The 20514-nt window shown below is 42.8% G+C and overlaps 1 protein-coding gene across 4 annotated transcripts; it reads left to right on the top strand.

The window, feature by feature from the left end:
• The first annotated feature begins 52 nt into the window (after positions 1–52).
• On the top strand, positions 53–14632 carry mrpl48.S (mitochondrial ribosomal protein L48 S homeolog). 4 transcript variants are annotated; one of them, XM_018248412.2, is made up of 8 exons: positions 53–305; positions 3885–3940; positions 4253–4290; positions 8031–8119; positions 10171–10340; positions 10705–10807; positions 12478–12567; positions 14203–14630. In XM_018248412.2, the coding sequence occupies exons 2-8, from the start codon at positions 3885–3887 to the stop codon at positions 14275–14277; spliced, it is 621 nt and encodes a 206-aa protein (XP_018103901.1). In that variant the 5' UTR covers positions 53–305; the 3' UTR covers positions 14278–14630.
• Positions 14633–20514: the final 5882 nt, after the last annotated feature.

The raw sequence follows: 20514 nt of genomic DNA, 5'->3' as shown, positions 1-20514 counted from the left end.
AAGACTACATTTCCCAGCATGCCACGGGCTAGGGCTCTTTGCGGCTGCTCCGTTGTTCCTATAGCGGGTTAATAGGGGTGCGAGGGCTGTTGTACAAGTACCTGTGCCCCCAATACTCCTACACCCTTTGTCTGCCCGTGGCTTATCTAAAAACCTCTCGTCCAATGATTTCTAAGATGCACGTTTCTCCCTGACACTTGTGTGTCACAGGCGGAACGTTTGAGTGCGGCTCGGGTTCCCAGCGAGCGGCGTTTGGTGTCGGACGAGGGTGCATCCGGTCTTCTGTCCCCAAATGCGGCGAGAAGGTGAGTGTAAAGGGAAGAGGTGACCGGGACTGAGTGAGACGGTGAATGTTTGGCCCCAGGGAGATGGGAAGGGACTGACGTGGCAGATTGATAGGGAGAATACAGGGGCATGAGCAATATTGTTATTGTTATTTTTTATTCCTCATCTTTCTATTCAGGCCTCTCCTATTCATATTCCAGTCTCTTATTCAAATCAATGCATTGTTGCTAGGGGAATTTGGACCCTAGCAACCTAACTACATAAAATACAAATTGAAGAGCTGCTGAATAAAAAGCTAAATAAGTCAAAAACCTTAAATAATGAAGACCAATTGCAAATTGTCTCAGAATATCCCTCTCTACATCATACTAACAGTTATCTCAATGGTGAACAGCCCCTTTAATATAATCTTGGCCTCGGACACTTTGGCATAATAAATAATCAGAAATAATAATAAAAAGAAATCCAATGTTAAAATTTGTATCCCTCAAATCTTGTTGTGCACCAGTTATTTATTTTACTCTATGCAGAGCCCCCACTTTGCTTCCACATTCCCAAGGCAGGTCTCCATGGTGATTTTTGTGTTTGGGAAGTCCACTTAACCCCTTATTTCCCAGGACACTTTGAGCAAAGCTCTCTGCTTGTGTCCCATATACACAGTGTGTGTCATAGAAGACAGAGCAATTCCTGTGCTGGCAGTTAGGTCCCTGATCGTGAGAACTCTAGAATGTAAGATCTGTGGCAGGTTGGTGAGTGACGGGAGCTGATCTAGTTTTTATGGTGAGCCTCTGGTAAAGAAATAAAGAAAATGGCAAGGAATAGCCCATGGCTAGTGGCAAGATGAGTAAGTGTAGAGATTATTTCCTCTGTATGAGAAACTGCTGAAATCACTCACAACAGAGGGGAAAGTGGCAGGCTTTGTCTGTGTAAGGATATTGAGAGGTGTAGTTGAACTGTAGCTTGGGGCTGCAGGATGAATGTTGGAAGTAGCTAATACACAGTTACATAGTTACATAGTTAAATTGGGTTGAAAAAAGATAAAGTCCATCAAGTCCAACCCCTCCAAATGAAAACCCAGCCCCATACACACACCCCTCCCTACTGTCACATAAATGATATATCCCCATATCTATACTAACTATAGAGTTTAGTATCACAATAGCCTTTGTATTATGTCTGTCCAAGAAATCATCCAAGTCCCTCTTATAGTCATTAACTGAATCATCACCCGGCAGTGCATTCCCCAACCTCACTGTCCTCACTGTGATGAACCCCCTACTCTGTTCCTTTAAATGAAACTTCTTTTCCTCTAGTCTGAAGGGGAGGCCTCTGGTACGTGATTCTCTTTATGGGTAAAAAGGTCCCCTGCTATTTGTCTATAATGTCCTCTAATGTACTTGTAAAGTCTAATCATGTCCCCTCACAAGCGCCTTTTTTCCCCCAGAGAAAACAACCCCAACCTTGTCAGTCTCCCCTCATAATTTAACTCTTCCCTCCCTCTAACCAGTTTAGTTGCACTTAGTCTCTGCACTCTCTCCAGCTCATTTATATCCCTCTTAAGGACTGGAGTCCAAAACTGCCCCCATACTCCAGATGAGGCCTCACCAGGGACCTATAAAGAGACATAATTATGTTTCATCCCTTGAGTTAATGCCCTTTTTTATACAAGAACTTTATTTGCTTTAGTAGCCACAGAATGACACTGCCCAGAATTAGACAACTTGTTATCTACAAAGACCCCAAGATCCTTCTCATTTAAGGAAACTCCCACAATGTGGAAGGGGGTAGTATCCAGTGCACACTGAGGGGAACGGGGAAATCCCCGGCACCATGTAATACTGTCACACGACTTAGCAGCATTTCTAGCACATTATTCAACAAAAAGCACTGGATACACTGACACCACAAGCAACACAGAGTGGCTACTGACTGCCCAAGTGCATCACACACAGGAACATCATAATAATAATAAGTAGTGGCTACTGAATGCCCAAGCGCATCACACACAGGCACATAACTGAACCCACGCTATGTAGTCAGGATGACACAAGTGAGACTTAGGGGCTGATTCATGAAGCTCGAGTGAAGGATTCGAATTAAAAAAACTTCGAATTTCGAAGTGTTTTTTGGGCTACTTCGACCATCGAATGGGCTACTTCGACTATGACTACGAATCGAAGGATTCGAACTAAAAATCGTTCGACTTTTCGATAGTCGAAGTACTGCCTCTTTAAAAAAAACTTCGACCCCCTACTTCGGCAGCTAAACGCTACCGAAGTCAATGTTAGCCTATGAAGGTCCCCATAGGTTTGCCTAAGTTTTTATGATCGAAGGATATCCCTTCGATCGTTGGATTAAAATCCTTCGAATCGTTCGATTCGAAGGATTTAATCGTTCGATTCGAAGGATTTAATCGTTCGATCAAAGGAATAATCGTTCGATCTTAGGATTTGCGCTAAATCCTTCGACTTCGATATTCGAAGTCGAAGGATTTTAGTTCCTAGTCGAATATCGAGGGTTAATTAACCCTCGATATTCGACCCTTCATACATCTGCCCCTTAGTGTTGTCCTTTCAGTTATTAAACACAGACACAACTTTACAGTCAATAAAGGGAAATGGCTTAGCTCACAGAGTCGAGATAAATGCACTCGTTATACAATTATGTGTATGTATACAATAAATATAAAGATTTCACACCCTGAAAAATACCTTAATCTGTACACCATCCTGATGTTTGATATTTCTGTTTTTTTTATGTTTCACTCTAAGCCTCAGTATCATATGACTTTGTAATCACAAATGGTTGCAACTGACAAAACCCACAGGCCCAGATTTACAAACGGGGAGCCCCTAGGCCGTCTCTGCTCATCTCCCCCTCTCCGTCCGCGTCGCCCTCCCCTTCTGCTTCCACCTCCGCGACACTCTCCCCATCCGCCTCCCCTTCTGCTTCCCCCTTCGTGTCTCTTTCCCCCTTCTGTCCTCGTCACCCTCCCCTTCCCCCTCAGTGTCTCTCCCCTTCTGCTTCCCCTTCCGCGTCTCTCCTCCCTCTCCTTGTGTGCGTGCGCGTATATACACATATCTTTAATATGCAAAATTGCACATGCGTAACTGATTTTTAATGCGGCTGGGCAGCATGCCGCCCCTGAATTTCTGCCTTGCCACAAATCTGGGCCTGAAAACCCAAAAATCACAAGTTACAAAAAAACTAAGTGCATGTACATGTGCAACATCGCTTTTGAAACTTTCAATAACAAAACCAATTAAAATGCATTCGCAAACATTCTCTTATATCTTTTACAAAAGAGCCGTCTCTATTCTGCCTTTGGTCACTGCACCTCCCAGCCGCTCTCTTCCCTCCCGCAGCCCCTTGGCAACCTCCAGCTTGACCGTCTCTTTATTGGTGTCCATTGTATCTGTCTCCAGATGATGGAAAAGGATTGCACGTGTATATAAATGTATATAAATGGGTTCTACTGTGCGCTGCTGATTAGTTGCAGGGAGGGGGCATTATCAGCTGCTTTTGCTGCAGTGTTGGGCTAAAGGTTCCAAGCTGCAGCCATTAGGCTATAACAGTGACCGTCTTCTATTTATTTGCAGATGCTGGCCCTCCGCAATGAAGCACTTATTATGAAGAAGGCAGTGGCCCTGTGCAGGTAATAGTCCATACAATGTACAGCTGGAGGGGATAATGGGAGAGGCGTATTGGCAGCAACAGTGAAAGTGCTGCATACTGAGTGTACGTGGGTAAAGAGTTGCCATAAATGATAAATGTGTCTTTTCATAACCCTATTAAAGTATTTAGATGAGAAGAAAAAACAAAATTTTAGCTTGTTTCCTTTGCTTTCCATCACTTGTGAGAGCATTAAAGGGGAAGTCTTTCTTATTGCATCATATAAGGGCATGTAGTTATAGTAACGTGCTAACACCAAACCACAGACCTGACTGATTTGCTTTATTCTCTTTAGGCTCACAGGGTGCCTGCCCATCACCTGCACCAACTCCGGTATGTTCCTAACTCATGTTTACTGAAAAAAGTCCAGTGCACGGTATATACAGGGGATGCCTCACCTTAAAGGGGTTGTTCACCTTTAAATTAATTGTTAGTATGATGTAGAGATGGATAGTCTGAGACAATTTGCAATTGGCTTTCATTTTTTATTATTCGTTGGTTTTGAGTTATTTAGCTTTTTATTCAGCAGCTCCCCAGTTTGCAATTTCAGCCATCTGGTTGCTAGGGTCCAAATTCTCCTAGCAACCATGCATTGATTTGTATAAGAGACTGGAATAGGAGAGGCCTGAATAGAAAGATGAGTGATAAAAAGTAGCAATAACAATACATTAGGAGCCTTCCAGAGCATTTGTTTTTTTTAGTAATTGGGGTCAGTGACCCCATTTGAAAGAAGGCAAATAATTTACAAAAATAAATAAATCATGAAGACCAAAAGGAAAGTTGTCTAGAATTGGCCATTATATAATATGCTAAAAGTTAACTTAAATGTAAACCATCCCTTTAATATGAAAAGTGTCAGTAGAGTTTGCCATGAAAGGGGGCAGTTAGTGTATAGACAAGGCCTGAGTCTGTTCTGCCAGTTGAATTATACTACCAGCCCATTTGTGTATTTGGGTTTATATTTTCACATAATATACATAATTAGAACTCATTTATATTGTGCAATTATTGGAGCTGCAGTTATGCAAATGTTATGTCTTTCCAAAGCCCATACTTAAAGGGCAAATATAAAGTGCTGTTTGTGTTTCTGTGCCAGAGAGAGAATCTCCTGTCATTCACACGCTTCTCTGCTGCCTCCCTGCCCATAAAACTGCAGTCTGGTCTTCCTTTATGGCAGGGATTCTATATAGACACTCTGAATTAGAGCAAGGGTTTCACAAGACACTTGGCAGCACCAGTTAACCCTTACTTTGCTGCATGCATGCCTCAGGAATACACTTGCTGACTAAACAAATACATAGATAAAGACTATTAGGCATCTTTATTGTGCTGAGCAAAACGATATTCACCGGAATAAAAAGTTGTATAAAATAATATGGGGGGTGCAATATTTTACGTCATGCCATATTTACAGTTATTTTACACTGCTTCAGGCCTTTGTCATTTTCTGCGGAAGTTGTTCAAAGAAATTGTGTAAAAAAAAAAAACAACAAAAATTACCAGATGCCTGGCGATGTGTGGCGAACGATTCCATCGTTTTTTTACAGCACATAAGTCTGCCCCTAAATATCTCCTGTGTAATTATGGTTCAAGGACACAGAACACTGAATTAGGGAAGAACTACATCTCTGCTTTATTGAAGTGATAAAAGAGTCCTACAATGGTGAAATCGTAAAGGAAAACTATACCCCCAAAATTAATACTTAAGCAACAGAAAGTTTACATCATTTTAAGTGGCATATTAAAAGAATCTTATCAAACTGGTGTATATATATTTAAGTAAATACTGCCCTTTTACATCTCTTGCCTTGAACCACCATTTGTGACGGTCTGTGTGTTGCCTCAGAGATCACCTGACCAGAAATACTACAGCTCTAACTGTAACAGGAAGAGATCACCTGACCAGAAATACTGCAGCTCTAACTGTAACAGGAAGAGATCACCTGACCAGAAATACTGCAGCTCTAACTGTAACAGGAAGAGATCACCTGACCAGAAATACTGCAGCTCTAACTGTAACAGGAAGAGATCACCTGACCAGAAACACTGCAGCTCTAACTGTAACAGGAAGAGATCACCTGACCAGAAACACTGCAGCTCTAACTGTAACAGGAAGAGATCACCTGACCAGAAATACTGCAGCTCTAACTGTAACAGGAAGAGATCACCTGACCAGAAATACTGCAGCTCTAACTGATTCGGTTCGGGATTCGGCCAGGATTCGGGCTTTTTCAGCAGGATTCGGCCGAATCCTTCTGCCTGACCGAACTAAATCCTAAATTGCATATGCAAATTAGGGGCGGGAGGGAAATTGCGTGACTTTTTTTTCACAAAACAAGGAAGTAAAAAATGTTTTCCCCTTCCCACCTCTAATTTGCATTCGGTTCGGTATTCGGCCGAATCTTTCGCGAAGGATTCAGGGGTTCGGCCGAATCTAAAATAGCAGATTCGGTGCATCCCTAGACCTAACAAGTATGTTTTGTGTGGTATGTTTGTGTGCACCGTGAATCGTACAATCCCAGGGGGCGGCCCTTATTTTTTAAAATGGCAATTTACTATTTATGATTACCCAATGGCACATACTACTAAAAAAGTATATTATTATGAAAATGGTTTATTTACATGAAGCAGGATTTTACATATGAGCTGTTTTACTCAGTATCTTTTTATAGAGACCTACATTGTTTGGGGGGTATAGTTATTTTCAACTGTCTTTAGAATAAAAGTTTTGGACAAACGTGGCCAAATATTTGCCAGAATATGAATATAGGACACAAACAGTGTTTTTTTTCTGCTTTTTTTTTTTTTCTCCTTTGTGACCCCTAAGGCTGCATATAAACCTGGCATTCACCTAAGTGGTGTGCACATTTTCCTTAGACAACTGCAGACTAGGAGGGACTTGTGATTCTTCAGCAAGTGTCAGTTCTAGAGCTGGAGGGGGGGGGGAAGTGGCATTTGCCCCAGAAACAAAATTAATTAATATTATTAAAATATGAGGCCAATACTCTGCATTTACACGAACTTCCTAAAAGTGATTCCTGGTGTTGAGCTTGAGAAAGGTTAGATTGCAAGCTTTCCCATACATCTCTTCAGTTAAATATTTTCGAGTGACTCGTTTCCTAGCGGTATAATAATGATACACAGAACATTTTCTGTAAGCTTGCCAAGTCATTTATAGCTCAGTATCAGTATAGTAATTAAAGGGCATGTAAAGGCCAAAAAATAAAATCCAATTTTTATGTTCTTTAATTAAAAAGAAACCTATCTTCAATATACTTTAATTGTAAAACGTGTACTGTTTTTATAAGACCCCTGACTGTATGCAGTGAAATTCTCCCTTCATTTACTGCTGTGGATAGGAATTGTCAGACGGTCCCTAACTGCTCTACAGGGAAACAATCATACTTATGAACAGCAGGGGGAGCCCCCGCCTTACTTCCCAGCCATGCAGAACTCAAGCAGCTTTGTTTGTTTCCCTGTAGAGCAGTCGGCGACTGTGTAGAGATTTGTATTGGATTTTATTTTTGCCTTTACATCCCCTTTACTGTTTCCAACTCCAGCTGCAGGGACAAAGATCATGGAGTCAGATTTAAACAGATAAACTGGGATTATATTTGGAGGATTATTTTGCTGCAGCCACTGGTTCTGCAGAGTTGGAGAAAGTTTGTATTAAACAATACAAAAACTATAAAATCCACATTAGATTACATGACAACACAGGACCCAGTGCAGTCTGTATATTCTGATTATTAATCAGTCTTGTTGTATCGGCTTCTGGCAGATATTATTTGACTTGTGCTGTTTTGATCATTTATGATGATCCCTAAGCAGCCCAGACCTCACTGAGCATGTGCACAGTCTTGGTCTTGCAAAGATGTATAACAAAGTTACAAGATGGTGACCCCCTGTGGCCAACTTTGAAAGCATAAATCATTTGTTTGATTAGGCTTGTGGTGCAGTAAGTTTATGTTTAGTATACAAAATACAGCATTTCTAGCCTTATTCTATTTTACTTCCCCTTTGAAATTGCGTATAAATCTAATCACATTAAAAAACCTCTTCCCTTCGTGTAGCTGTCCTGAAGCAGAGCGGTTGCAGGCATTACCGGTCGCAACCAACGCATGGCATCGGCAGATACAAGCACCTCCTTCCTCCAGAACCAGTAAGCATTTATTTATATGGATTCCACATAAAGTCATGTCATCTGAAGGCCTGCCAGAGTGAGTACATGAATTAATCCTCTGCATTCCCAGGTTACACGTTTATATTCCCTAAACACAGGGCAGGTGCACAGTTTTCTCCAGGTATAGTAACTGTTAGAAACCAATTATCATTACATTTACCCATCAGCTCATGATTGGGGGGTTAAGCTTTATTATTAACTGTTGCACCTGTTATTACTAATGCCTCAAAGGTTGTTATGAGCCTGGTATATTGTTAACAGCCAAAATTCAGTTTTTTCAACTAGAAATTCGATTACCGTATATACTTGAGTATAAGCTGTCCCGAGTATAAGCCGAGGTACCTAATTTTACCTCCAAAAACTGGGAAAGCTTATTGACTTGAGTATAAGCCTAGGGTGAGAAATGCAGCAGCTTCTGGTAAGTTTCAATTTAGGGTTTCTGCTCCCATTGGAGGTGCCAGCGTCTCGTTTTTGGATGCCGGCGACCATTCTTGGAGACTATTCTTGGACGCCGGCAACCGTTTTTGCGCTTGACTCGAGTATAAGCCGAGGTAGAGTTTTGGGGGCTGAAAAACTCGGCTTATACTCGAGTATATATGGTATTTAAAGGGGTTGTTCACCTTTAAGTTAACTATTAGTATGTTATAGAATGGCCAATTCCAAGCAACTTTTCAATTGGTTTTCATTATTTATTTTTCTATAGATTTTTTTTATTTACTTGCTTTCTTCTTCTTACTTATACGGGTCACTGACCCCATCTAAAAACAAATGGCCTGTAAGGCTATAAATGTATTGTTATTGCTACTTTTTATTACTGGTCTTTCTATTCAGGCCTCTAATATTCATTTTCCAGTCTGTTATATAAAGCAATGCATGGTTGCTAGGTTAATTAGGACCCTAGCAACCAGCTTGCTGAAACTACAGACTGGAGAGCTGCTGAATATAAAGCTAAAAAACTCAAAAACCATAAAAAATTAAAATCAATTGCAAATTTTCTCAGAATATCCCTCACTACAACATACTAAAGGTAAACAACCCTTTTAAGTACAAAGTCCAGTTGCATTCTCTGCACTAGCAATTGGGTCACCTCACATTGGTTGGAATGCAAGTGGGTGGAAACAAAGTTCGTATGGTGGCTGAAAGGAGTTTGCCTCAGAAATGTCACCCTGCACACGAGGGCTGCAATATATCAGAGATGTATATATCAGAACCTCCTAGTGAGGCAGCCATACCTAATTTAGCCTTCTTGGAGATTTTCCCATATTAAAGGAACAGTTCAGCGTTAAAGAAAAAAACTGAGTAAATACACAGGCTGTGCCGGAGTGAGTGGATGTGTTACATAATAGCCAGAACACTACTTCCTGCTTTTCAGCTCTCTAACTCTGAGTTAGTCAGTGACTATAAGGGGGGCCACATGGTACATTTCTGTTCAGTGAGTTTGTAATTGATCCTCAGCATTCAGCTCAGATTCAAAAGCAACAGTTATGACCCATGTGCCCCCCCTCAAGTCACTGATTGGTTACTGCCTGGTAACCAATCAGTGGAAAGCAAGAGAGCTGAAAAGCAGGAAGTCCAGTCACTCCAGCCTTTATACATTACATTTTTGGCTAACAAACTGTAGTAGATACATTTTTTATTTTGTACAGCCTATTTATTTACCATGTTTTTATTTTCATACTGAACTGTTTCTATGGCGTCATAGGAAAACTCTATGGGGGTTATTTATCAAAATCCAAATGTATCCCATTATTTTCTGAAATATACTCTGACCAAATCTGCACGGGTTATTTCCTGTTATTTATCACAAAAAAATTCCAGTTTGGGGAAAGAACTAAAAAAAAAAAAAAATAGTGAAAATCGTTTGATTTCACTAAATAACCCCCTATGTGTAGCTGCTGCTCTGGGCCTTATTTCTGAATGAGATTGATTAGGTGAGCCCAAAATATGTCCTCACCCCCCCTGCAGGTGACAAGATGCACAAGTACTTACATTGACCTCTGTTGATTAATCTTATGCCTTGGTCCTGATAGGATCCCAAGAAAAAGGACAAGCTGCCCAGGAAGGAGATCAAGCCCAGTTCTGATCATGAATACGGGGTGCTGAACCTGCAGGTGTCCGGATACAACATGATACTGGTGGAACATTACTCCCAGTATGTCCATAATCTCTGCAGCCGGCTCTCCATCAAAGTACAAGAGTGGTGAGTATCTTTATTTTAGGAGGCAGAACTACGTCTTCTGTAGACCCTACTGTATTCTCTCCTAATGTTTCCAGGCTATCAAGGCTCTCTCTTATGGGAAAACAATGTAAAACTTCCAAAGAACATGTTCTACTGAGAAACCACTAACCATCGATATATTTGTATGTGTCTCATTTTATAACTAAATCAGAGAAGGCAAACTCAATTATACAAATTGTATGTTATATACTCCACCTTCTTATCCATGGCTTTATGTTTCACATGGTGCAGTATAACAGGGACCATTGAAGACACTTGATGACCTATCCTTGTGTGTAAATCAGTTCATTATATAGTAACCCCTGGTTATGTTTGTCTGATGCAGCTATGCCAAGCCCACCAAAACCAAGGAGGTGATGCTGATGCAGGAACATAGCACTAAGATGTTTCTGGATGCCATGCTGACCACTCACGAGAGAGTTGTCCAGGTGAGGGTTAATGGAGTCCTGAAGTTCCAGAGAATGAATTGTCCCCGTATCAGGGAGGGTTTAGAATTATCCAGACAGAAGGGAAGACATTGTGGCTTTTAGGCTTATTGCACACATGGGGTAATTTCTGTTGGTTTGAAAGGAACAGTTCCGTCTAAAAATAAAAACTGGGTAAATAGAAAGGCTGTGCCAAAATAAAAAAATGTATCTAATATAGTTAGTTAGCCAAAAATGTAATGTATAAAGGCTGGAGTGAGTGGATGTGTAACATAATAGCCAGAACACTACTTCCTGCTTTTCAGCTCTCTTGCTTTCCACTGATCGGTTACCAGGCAGTAACCAATCAGAGACTTGAGGGGGGCTTCATGGGACATAACTGTTGCATTTGAATCTGAGCTGAATGCTGAGGATCAATTACAAACTCACTGAACAGTTATGTCCCATGTGGCCCCCCTTATAGTCACTGACTAACTCAGAGTTAGAGAGCTGAAAAGCAGGAAGTAGTGTTCTGGCTATTATGTTACACATCCAGTCACTCCAGCCTTTATACATTACATTTTTGGCTAAATAACTATATTGGATACATTTTTTTTATTTTGGCACAGCCTTTCTATTTAACCAGTTTTTATTTTTAGACGGAACTGTTACATTTTTGGCTAACAAACTATAGTAGATACATTTTTTATTTTGCACAGCCTATTTATTTACCCAGTTTTTATTTTCATACTGAACTGTTTCTCTGGCGTCATAGGAAAACTCTATGGGAGTTATTTATCAAAATCCAAATGTATCCCATTATTTTCTGAAATATACTCTGACCAAATCTGCATGGGTTATTTCCTGTTTCACAAAAAATTCCAGTTTGGGGGGGGGAAAAAAAGTGAAAATCATTTGATTTCGATTAAAGGAACAGTTCCGTATAAAAATAAAAACTGGGTAAATAGATAGTCTGTGCAAAATAAAAAATGTATCTAATATAGTTAGTTAGCCAAAAATGTAATGTATAAAGGCTGGAACACTACTTCCTGCTTTGCAGCTCTCTTGCTTTCCACTGATTGGTTACTGCCTGGTAACCAATCAGTGACTTGAGGGGAGGCCACATTGTACATATGTTACTTTTGAATCTGAGCTGAATGCTGAGGATCAATTACAAACTCACTGAACAGTTATGTCCCATGTGGCCCCCCTTATAGTCACTGACTAACTCAGAGTTAGAGAGCTGAAAAGCAGGAAGTAGTGTTCTGGCTATTATGTTAGACATCCACTCACTCCAGCCTTCATACATTACATTTTTGCCTAACTAACTATATTTTAGTTAGTTATACATTTTTATTTTCTTTACAGTCTATTTATTTACCCAGCTTTTATTTTTACACTGATCTGTTCCTTTAAAATCAACAGTGATGGACTGCTGCCCAATTAGGGTGCTTCTCTGCTGGCACATAGACAGTATCATGAATATCAAGAAGTAACAACTATTTCACCCTTGTGGCTTGTTGTCTGGCTTTCTGGGCAAATCCAGTGTTAGTTATATCTATGAGAGCAGTTTGTGCCACGGCCTCAGGAAGAGATTCAGTAGAGTAATCATCAAGTTTCTGGATAAACGAGAAAGAGAGGAAGGTTTGTGCCATTAATATTGAGCCTTGCTAATTGGTAGTTCTTCTGTACAGGTGACTGGATTAAGTTCCACAATGGCACCTATTCTTATGGAGGTCCTTATGATGAACCAGCCTGAAGGGGTGCAGCTTTTGGTGAAGGAGGTAAGTCAGTAAATGCTGACGTATACGGTGGAGCAATAGAACCAGAGTATTGATACACTGACTTTTACTGCCATCTGACCCCTGCCCAGTCAATATTAGTTTAGGCGCAGTACTTAATTTGTTCTTTAGCATCTCCAAACTGATCAGAAATCTTACTTAATATTAATAGAACAGGCAGAGGGCTACTATAGTTTATATAAACAAGCTGCTTTGTAGCCATGGGGCAGCCATTCAAGCACAGGATACACAGTAGATAACAGATAAGTACTACTATAGTTTATATAAACAAGCTGCTGTGTAGCCATGGGGGCAGTCATTCAAGCACAGGATACACAGTAGATAACAGATAAGTACTACTATAGTTTATATAAACAAGCTGCTGTGTAGCCATGGGGGCAGCCATTCAAGCACAGGATACACAGTAGATAACAGATAAGTACTACTATAGTTTATATAAACAAGCTGCTGTGTAGCCATGGGGATAGCCAATCAAGCACAGGATACACAGTAGATAACAGATAAGTACTACTATAGTTTATATAAACAAGCTGCTGTGTAGCCATGGGGGCAGCCATTCAAGCACAGGATACACAGTAGATAACAGATAAGTACTACTATAGTTTATATAAACAAGCTGCTGTGTAGCCATGGGGGCAGCCATTCAAGCACAGGTTACACAGTAGATAACAGATAAGTACTACTATAGTTTATATAAACAAGCTGCTGTGTAGCCATGGGGACAGCCATTCAAGCACAGGATACACAGTAGATAACAGATAAGTACTACTATAGTTTATATAAACAAGCTGCTGTGTAGCCATGGGGGCAGCCATTCAAGCACAGGATACACAGTAGATAACAGATAAGTACTACTATAGTTTATATAAACAAGCTGCTGTGTAGCCATGGGGGCAGCCATTCAAGCACAGGATACACAGTAGATAACAGATAAGTACTAATATAGTTTATATAAACAAGCTGCTGTGTAGCCATGGGGGCAGCCATTCAAGCACAGGATACACAGTAGATAAGTACTACTATAGTTTATATAAACAAGCTGCTGTGTAGCCATGGGGGCAGCCATTCAAGCACAGGATACACAGTAGATAACAGATAAGTACTACTATAGTTTATATAAACAAGCTGCTGTGTAGCCATGGGGGCAGCCATTCAAGCACAGGATACACAGTAGATAAGTACTACTATAGTTTATATAAACAAGCTGCTGTGTAGCCATGGGGGCAGCCATTCAAGCACAGGATACACAGTAGATAACAGATAAGTACTACTATAGTTTATATAAACAAGCTGCTTTGTAGCCATGGGGGCAGCCATTCAAGCACAGGATACACAGTAGATAACAGATAAGTACTATTATAGTTTATATAAACAAGCTGCTGTGTAGCCATGGGGGCAGCCATTCAAGCACAGGATACACAGTAGATAACAGATAAGTACTACTATAGTTTATATAAACAACCCTAGGGTCAGATAATTGTTCTGGGCTTTGTAACATAATTAGATAAAGTATTTTAACACAAATCATTTTTTTTTTCTGCCGGCAAGTTGTACTTTGAAGACGTCTTTGTGTTTCAATATTCCATTTTTAATGATCTTTCTCCCTTTCTTTTCCAGCATACGGAAGCAGATTACCAGGTCAGATTTAAGGGCCGTCCAGAACTGGAAAACCTTGTGGCTTCTATGAGCTGAGAACAAGTAGAGTGTTCCAGAGCCTGGGATCTCCCCTCAGTATGAGACGCTTGTTGGGGGGCATCTGTCACTTCTGTTATTGGCAGAAAAGGGCCAGGAAAGAGGAGAAGAAAGAGAGAAGATTCAGAATTGCTTCTTTCTTGCTTCCCCAAGGATGTGAAATGGAATAGTAAGTTTATCTGATACCAACTCAGTGTGGAACATGATGATACAACAGCCAAGTAAAGAGACTGAGCGCTCGGCTACTGTACCTACAAGATACTCGTCTTGCTCAGCGGGAATCTAATCTGGGACTTCTATTGCCATAAAAATGTCTCATCATAAACTATTAACAATAAAGGATTTTGGAAAGATTCATGATTTTTACTGTTGAAGCCAAAATATGCTCCTAGTGGGGGGAATTGTCTCCAGCAGCAGAGGTGAGGCCTAATAGCGTCCCTACTGTGTACTGTTTGTTTTGTAATAAATGGTGTTAGTAAGTGCTATGTGCCTGCCAGGGCCACCAACAGGGGGACAAGTGTCCCGGGCATGAAGGGGGGCCCAGCAGTGCTGCACAGTGTCGGACTGGGATGCCTGGGACCCACCAGAAAACCTTTGGCCACAGGCCCACTCTTCAAAATATTCTTTTAATCACTTTTCCTCTAATATTATCATCAGTCTCTCCCTCCATTTCTTCTCTTTATTCTCATATAGAAATGGGGCAACTGCTGTGTTATAGACACACAAGACAAATAGTTGGGGTAGAAGGGCCCACTGACACCTGGGCCCACCGGGAGTTTTCCTGGTATCCCGTTGGGCAGGTCTGGACTGAGATTCAAAATAGGCCCTGGCATTTCAGGTACACAGAGGCCCAAACAGGCCACACAGCAGCCCAAAATATAATGACTGTCTTTAGCAACTTATAGCAGCCCCTCTGGCATTTGCCAGAACCCACAGATTGCCGGTCGGCCAGTCCGACACTGGTGCTGCACTTTAGAAAGACCGGGCCCCCCTTGAGAGCGCTGAAGCTTTGCGGCCATTTGTGAAGTCCGGAACAGTTGAAATGCGGAAGTGCCAAAAAGCCGAAGCGACGAAAAGTCCCACAATCACAAAAGGAGGCAAAGTTGAAGTCCTGAAGCCACGAGTTCAATTCTAATGGCGGCCCTGGTGCCTGCAGTGGTAGGGAACAGTCTTGTCTGGTTACACATATGGACCTACCTCCTCATTAGTTGCAGCACATGGAAGTTACATAGGGTTGCCAGCTTTAGGGGTGGGACAGAGACGTGGTGGGGTTGTGATGTTTTGGGGGTGGAGTTATGACATTTCAGGAGCTGGCTTTGCCAAGAAAGGACTGCTGCACAGTTGTGGAACTACAGGGGGTGCGAGCGGGCCAGGGCCCAGCCTTGGCTTGTACTAAGCTGGTGAAATCGCATTTCGTGGGAACCCTAAGTACACCTCTGATACCCCTCATTATCCATGCTGCTTGTTACACTGTTACGTAACTATAGAGGAAGCAGACCCCTGCAGTATGGACCCCATCCCTGGGTTGCCTGGACTGCATTATATAATTGTTAGAAACCCCACTCCCCACTTGCTCTCTTTCCTTCCCCAGGACACGAGTGGGGAACACGACCATTTTGGTGGGTGGACAGAGGTCTAGGAAGGGAGAAGAGGCACATATCTAGGGTGCAATGGTACAGAGATACCAGGGGACATACCTCATTTGGCTACCTACCTCCTGCTTTGCAACTGTCACACTCTCGAGCATTTCGTTGGTATGGGACACAAGACAGAAGTCTGAACGCTAGGCACCCCCAGTACAAGTGCATACCTCCCAAAATTTTTCGCGGGGCAGTCCCGATTTTGACAGCTCAACCCGCAGTCCCGGATTATTGAAATGCCCTGACTTTCTCTTTGATCTACTGCACTGAACAGCCAGAAAAAGATACAAAGTTTCTAAAACTGAATTGGCTTTTGGCAGAGAGACCAAAATATGTGGCAGGTGCACTTAGATACATTAGTAACAATTTAAGACAAGCGAAGAAACAATTGCAACTATTTTAGATAAGCAGGTCTCTTGTGGAAACTGTGACTTGCAGCTTTAAGAAGAACTAAACCCGTAATTAAAAAAAACCCACCCTACATTGACCCCCCTCCCTGCTCCCCCCAGCCTACCTGTTACCCCTGGTAAATGCCCCTAACTCTTTACTTACCCCTCAGTGCAGATTCAGGGCATCGGAGTTCACGGGCGCCATCTTGTTCTCTTTGGGAAGAGAGCGGCATGAGATCAGCGAATGTGCACTTGGAACAATCTTCTGTTTCACGGCGACTGCGCAAGTCACGGAAATTGCCGAAGCGCCGGAAGAAGACCCGAAGATTAGAGAAGAAGATGGCGTCTGTGATCTCCGATGCCCTAAATCTGCACCGAGGGGTAAGTAAAGAGTTTGGGGCATTTACCAGAGGTAACACCTAGGCTGGGGGAGGGGGGTAGGGATTTTATAATGACGGGTTTAGTTCTCCTTTAAAGGGCAATTCACCTTCATTAGCAAATTTGTAACAATATTAAAACCACAGAAATGTGTTTAAACTCTCATAACCTGATCAATGTTGTAAAATGAACATGATAATTAGGGGGGGGTCTTTCTCTCAGTGTAAGTGCCCAGGGGCCTCATTCTGTGACAGGGCCGTATCCCATAGCAACCCATTGCTTTCTAGCAGTCTCCAGGCGGAACAGAGACAGCTAACTCCTGATTGGTTGCCGTAGGCCCGTAGCTCACGCCCCAATGGCCAGTCTGGCTCCGCTCCTACATTACACACACGTTATCTCTCAGGGGAAATGTGGATTTTGGCTCAAAACAAGCTGAGAATTCTAGGGCTGAATAGAACATCACCCTGGGCCCTGACTGGACAATTTGTGGCTTCTGGCAAATGCCAGAGAGGCTGCTGCAATTTCCCATAGACACTCACTATTTCTTGGGCTCTTTGTGGCCTGTTTGGCCTTCTAGTTACTAGAAATGCCAGTGACTATTTTAAATCTCAGTCCAGACTAGGGTTTCCACCTGGCCGGTATTTTACTGGCCTGGCCACTAAAAATAATGGTTGATCCCAATGTTATTAATAGGAAAAATTGATAAAGATAAAAGAAGGTAGGGTTGCCACCTGGTTGGTTTTGCCCCGAACAGTTCAGTTTTTCTGAGGCCTGTTCGGGTCTCAAGATTCTGTTCGGTTTTCAGCCTTGTGAAAACCGAACACTAATCTGGCCAATAAAGTGAGGTTAATGTCTTATTACAGAAACAACAACAAAAAACAGAGCAAATCAATCAAAAATAAGAAACTGTATTTCTAAATTAGCATTGCTGGATTTCAGAGCTTTCTGGATAACTGATTTCCGTATAATAGATCCCATATCTGTAATTAAAGGATTGGACTCATCAGGCCGAATATCAATAAGAGATAGGGTTGCCACCAGTGTGGTTTTGAACTGGACATCAAAACTTTCTGTTCGGTTTACTCAGCGCCGGATTTCAGTGTGGGGCGCCCCTAGGCCGCGCGGTCCGACCAGGCGGCCGCGCGGTCCTAGCGCCCACCACACCTCCCTTTCCCAGCGCGCCGGCGAAAAAACGCCGGCGCAGCTGCTGTAATTGAATGGGGACGCACGTGTCCCCATAGTGTGGCTGGGCGGCATGCCGCCCCTATTTTTTTGCCGCCCTAGGCCCGGGCCTATGCGGCCTTGCCGCAAATCCGGGCCTATGCGGCCTTGCCGCAAATCCGGGCCTGGGTTTACTGGATGGAAAGCCAGCTAGTTGCGTCTAAAGGTGGCCATCCACAGGGAGATCCGCTTGTTTGAAGATGTTGCGAAAGGAGTGGATCTCTCCCCGATATGCCCGCATTGAGGTGGGCGATATCGGGATAATCGGATAAGAATGGAGGCAATACGGGAGGTCAGATCGCGGGCCAGATATTGATCAGGAACGCCCATCGGATGGCCCCACACATGGGCCAATTAGCTGAAGACTTGGTATGTCGGCAACTTTTATCGGCCTGTGTATAGGGCCTTTAGTGATGCAATAACCCTACCCTAGGGTCATAACTCCACCTACTTCAATATGTCTGCCTCTCATGTCACCACTGCTCTACCCCTAATGCTATCCGCCCAACCCCTTTTGTTCAGGTTTAGGCTCCAGCAAAAGTGGCAACCCTATAAGAAGGCCGGTATTTTTTTCCTGGAAAAGGTGACAACCCTAGTCCAGACTTGGCCCTCAGCATCAGATGCAGCCCAGCCGGCCGGCTCACCCCCCATTAGGGTTGCCACCTGCTCGGTTTTGTCCTGAACAGTTCGAATTTTCTAAGGCCTATTCTGTTAGGTTTTCAGCTTTATGAAACCCGAACAATAATCAGCCAATATATGAAAATAAAATTAAATACCAAGATACTCACCTTGACCCGGTTTAGTTATTATCAGTGCAGTTCACTTCTTGTTATTACAGAATCGAAAATAAGAACGTTTTTCTAAATAAGCATTGCTAATTGCTATTTCAAAGCTTTCTGGATAACTGATTTCTGTATAACAGATCCCTGTAGTTAAAGCATTGGTCTTACTCATGGGGCAGAATAGATAGAGGTGGGGTGTCCAGCCGTGTGGGTTTCAACTGAACATCTCCGTTTGTCAAAGGGCTGTCCATACAAAACTGTCCCATTTAAAACATTGCGAAAACTGGACAGAAATCCAGCCAGTTGCATAAACTGTAAGTGATGTAATAACCCTGATCCAGCATCATAATTCCATGACATCATCTCTGATGTCATCATGTCCACACAAACATCACTGCTCCACCCCCCATGTTATCTGCCCCACCCCCTTTATTCGGGTTTAGCCACTGCCAAAGATGGCAACCCTACCCCAGTCTCACACACATTCCAGTCTCACACACATGCACGGCAGCGGGGCTCATGTGTGTGTGCACGGCAACAGCTTTTGCACACGTGTGTCAGGGGCATTGTTGGGCGCAAGTCTAGTGCCAGGTCCAGTATAGGAGTAGGCAGAAGAGGTAGCTGCCCAATTGTTGCGCCCTAGCCATAGAGTTGCCACCTTCTCTGGAAAAAAATACCAGCCTTCCAATATTTTTGCCATTTTTTCCCATTAAAAACATTGGCATTAAAGGAGAATTCAACCCTTTAGCAAAATAACCCCTACCCCCCACCCCACGTAGACCCCCCCTCCTCCCCCCCAGCCTAACTGCCCCCAGGGAAATGCCCCTAACTTTTTACTTACCCCTCAGGGCAGATTCAGGCATCGGAGTTCACGGTAGCCATCTTCCGGGTCTTCGTGTCTTCTTCCGGCACTTCAGCAATTTCCGTCCATTTTGGCGCATGCGCAGTTGTCGCATGCGCCTCTTTACTGGTCTCAGTCTCAGATTACCAAAGACCCGAAAGATGGCTGTGTGGAACTCCGATGCCTGAATCTGCACCGAGGGGTAAGTAAAAAGTTAGGGGCATTTCCCCAGGGGCAATTAGGCTGGGGGGTGGAGGGAGGCAGGTCTACGTGGGGTGGGGGGTAGGGTTTTTTTTTTTTGATAAAGAGTTGAATTCTCCTTTAAGCATCATTTTTAGCAGCCAGGCCGGTAAAATACTGGTCAGGTGGCAACCCTACCCAGGCAGCTGCCTTTTCTGCCTACCCCTAGTTCCGGCCCTGCTCAGCATCACAAGAAACCCCCTCATCCAGCTCCAGAAGAACAGAGATACCTGCTAATTGCCACCCAACGTTCAGAATGGAGAAATGAACTAGTAAACTACAGAACAAACAAAAAATATTCCATAAGACCTTGCGATTTAATGTTTTGACCATGCGCATGCGCGAAAAGATGCTTCTGCGCATAAAGACGCTTCTGTGCATAACGACGCATGCGTACTCGCACAGATGGGAACAAGTGGGCGATCGGCAGTAAGTACATGCCTGGCGCCCCTCCACCTTTGCGTACTAGGCACGTGCCTAGTTTAGCCTAGTTTGCCTGGTTTATTAACATGATTATATGGGGTTGCAATTGTTTTTAACAGTCTGAATAGTATGTAGATAATTATCATGTATTTTTTTTAAAGCACCAACATAGAGGCCCTGGCCATGGATTTGCAATCTATATAGATTATAGAGACTACGGTAAAATGCCAGACAGTCAATATTTATTGGGCTGCTGGGGGCCTGTTTGGGCCTCTGTGTGCTGGAAATACCAGGGCCTGTTTTGAATCCAAGTCTGGACCTGC

Source organism: Xenopus laevis, chromosome 2S (assembly GCF_017654675.1).
Source record: "Xenopus laevis strain J_2021 chromosome 2S, Xenopus_laevis_v10.1, whole genome shotgun sequence".
Lineage (NCBI taxonomy): Eukaryota > Metazoa > Chordata > Amphibia > Anura > Pipidae > Xenopus > Xenopus laevis.
Note: the sequence above shows the minus strand (reverse complement) of the source record. Positions and strands in the feature narration are given on the sequence as shown.

What these genes read in the sequence shown, in the direction of transcription:
- mrpl48.S (XM_018248412.2), top strand. Translation starts at nt 3,885, where the DNA reads ATGCTGGCCCTCCGCAATGAAGCACTTATTATGAAGAAGGCAGTGGCC. An exon ending in TCCATCAAAGTACAAGAGTG is followed by an intron (nt 10,341 to 10,704) that starts GTGAGTATCTTT and finishes TGTCTGATGCAG; the next exon opens with CTATGCCAAGCCCACCAAAA. An exon ending in CTCACGAGAGAGTTGTCCAG is followed by an intron (nt 10,808 to 12,477) that starts GTGAGGGTTAAT and finishes TCTTCTGTACAG; the next exon opens with GTGACTGGATTAAGTTCCAC.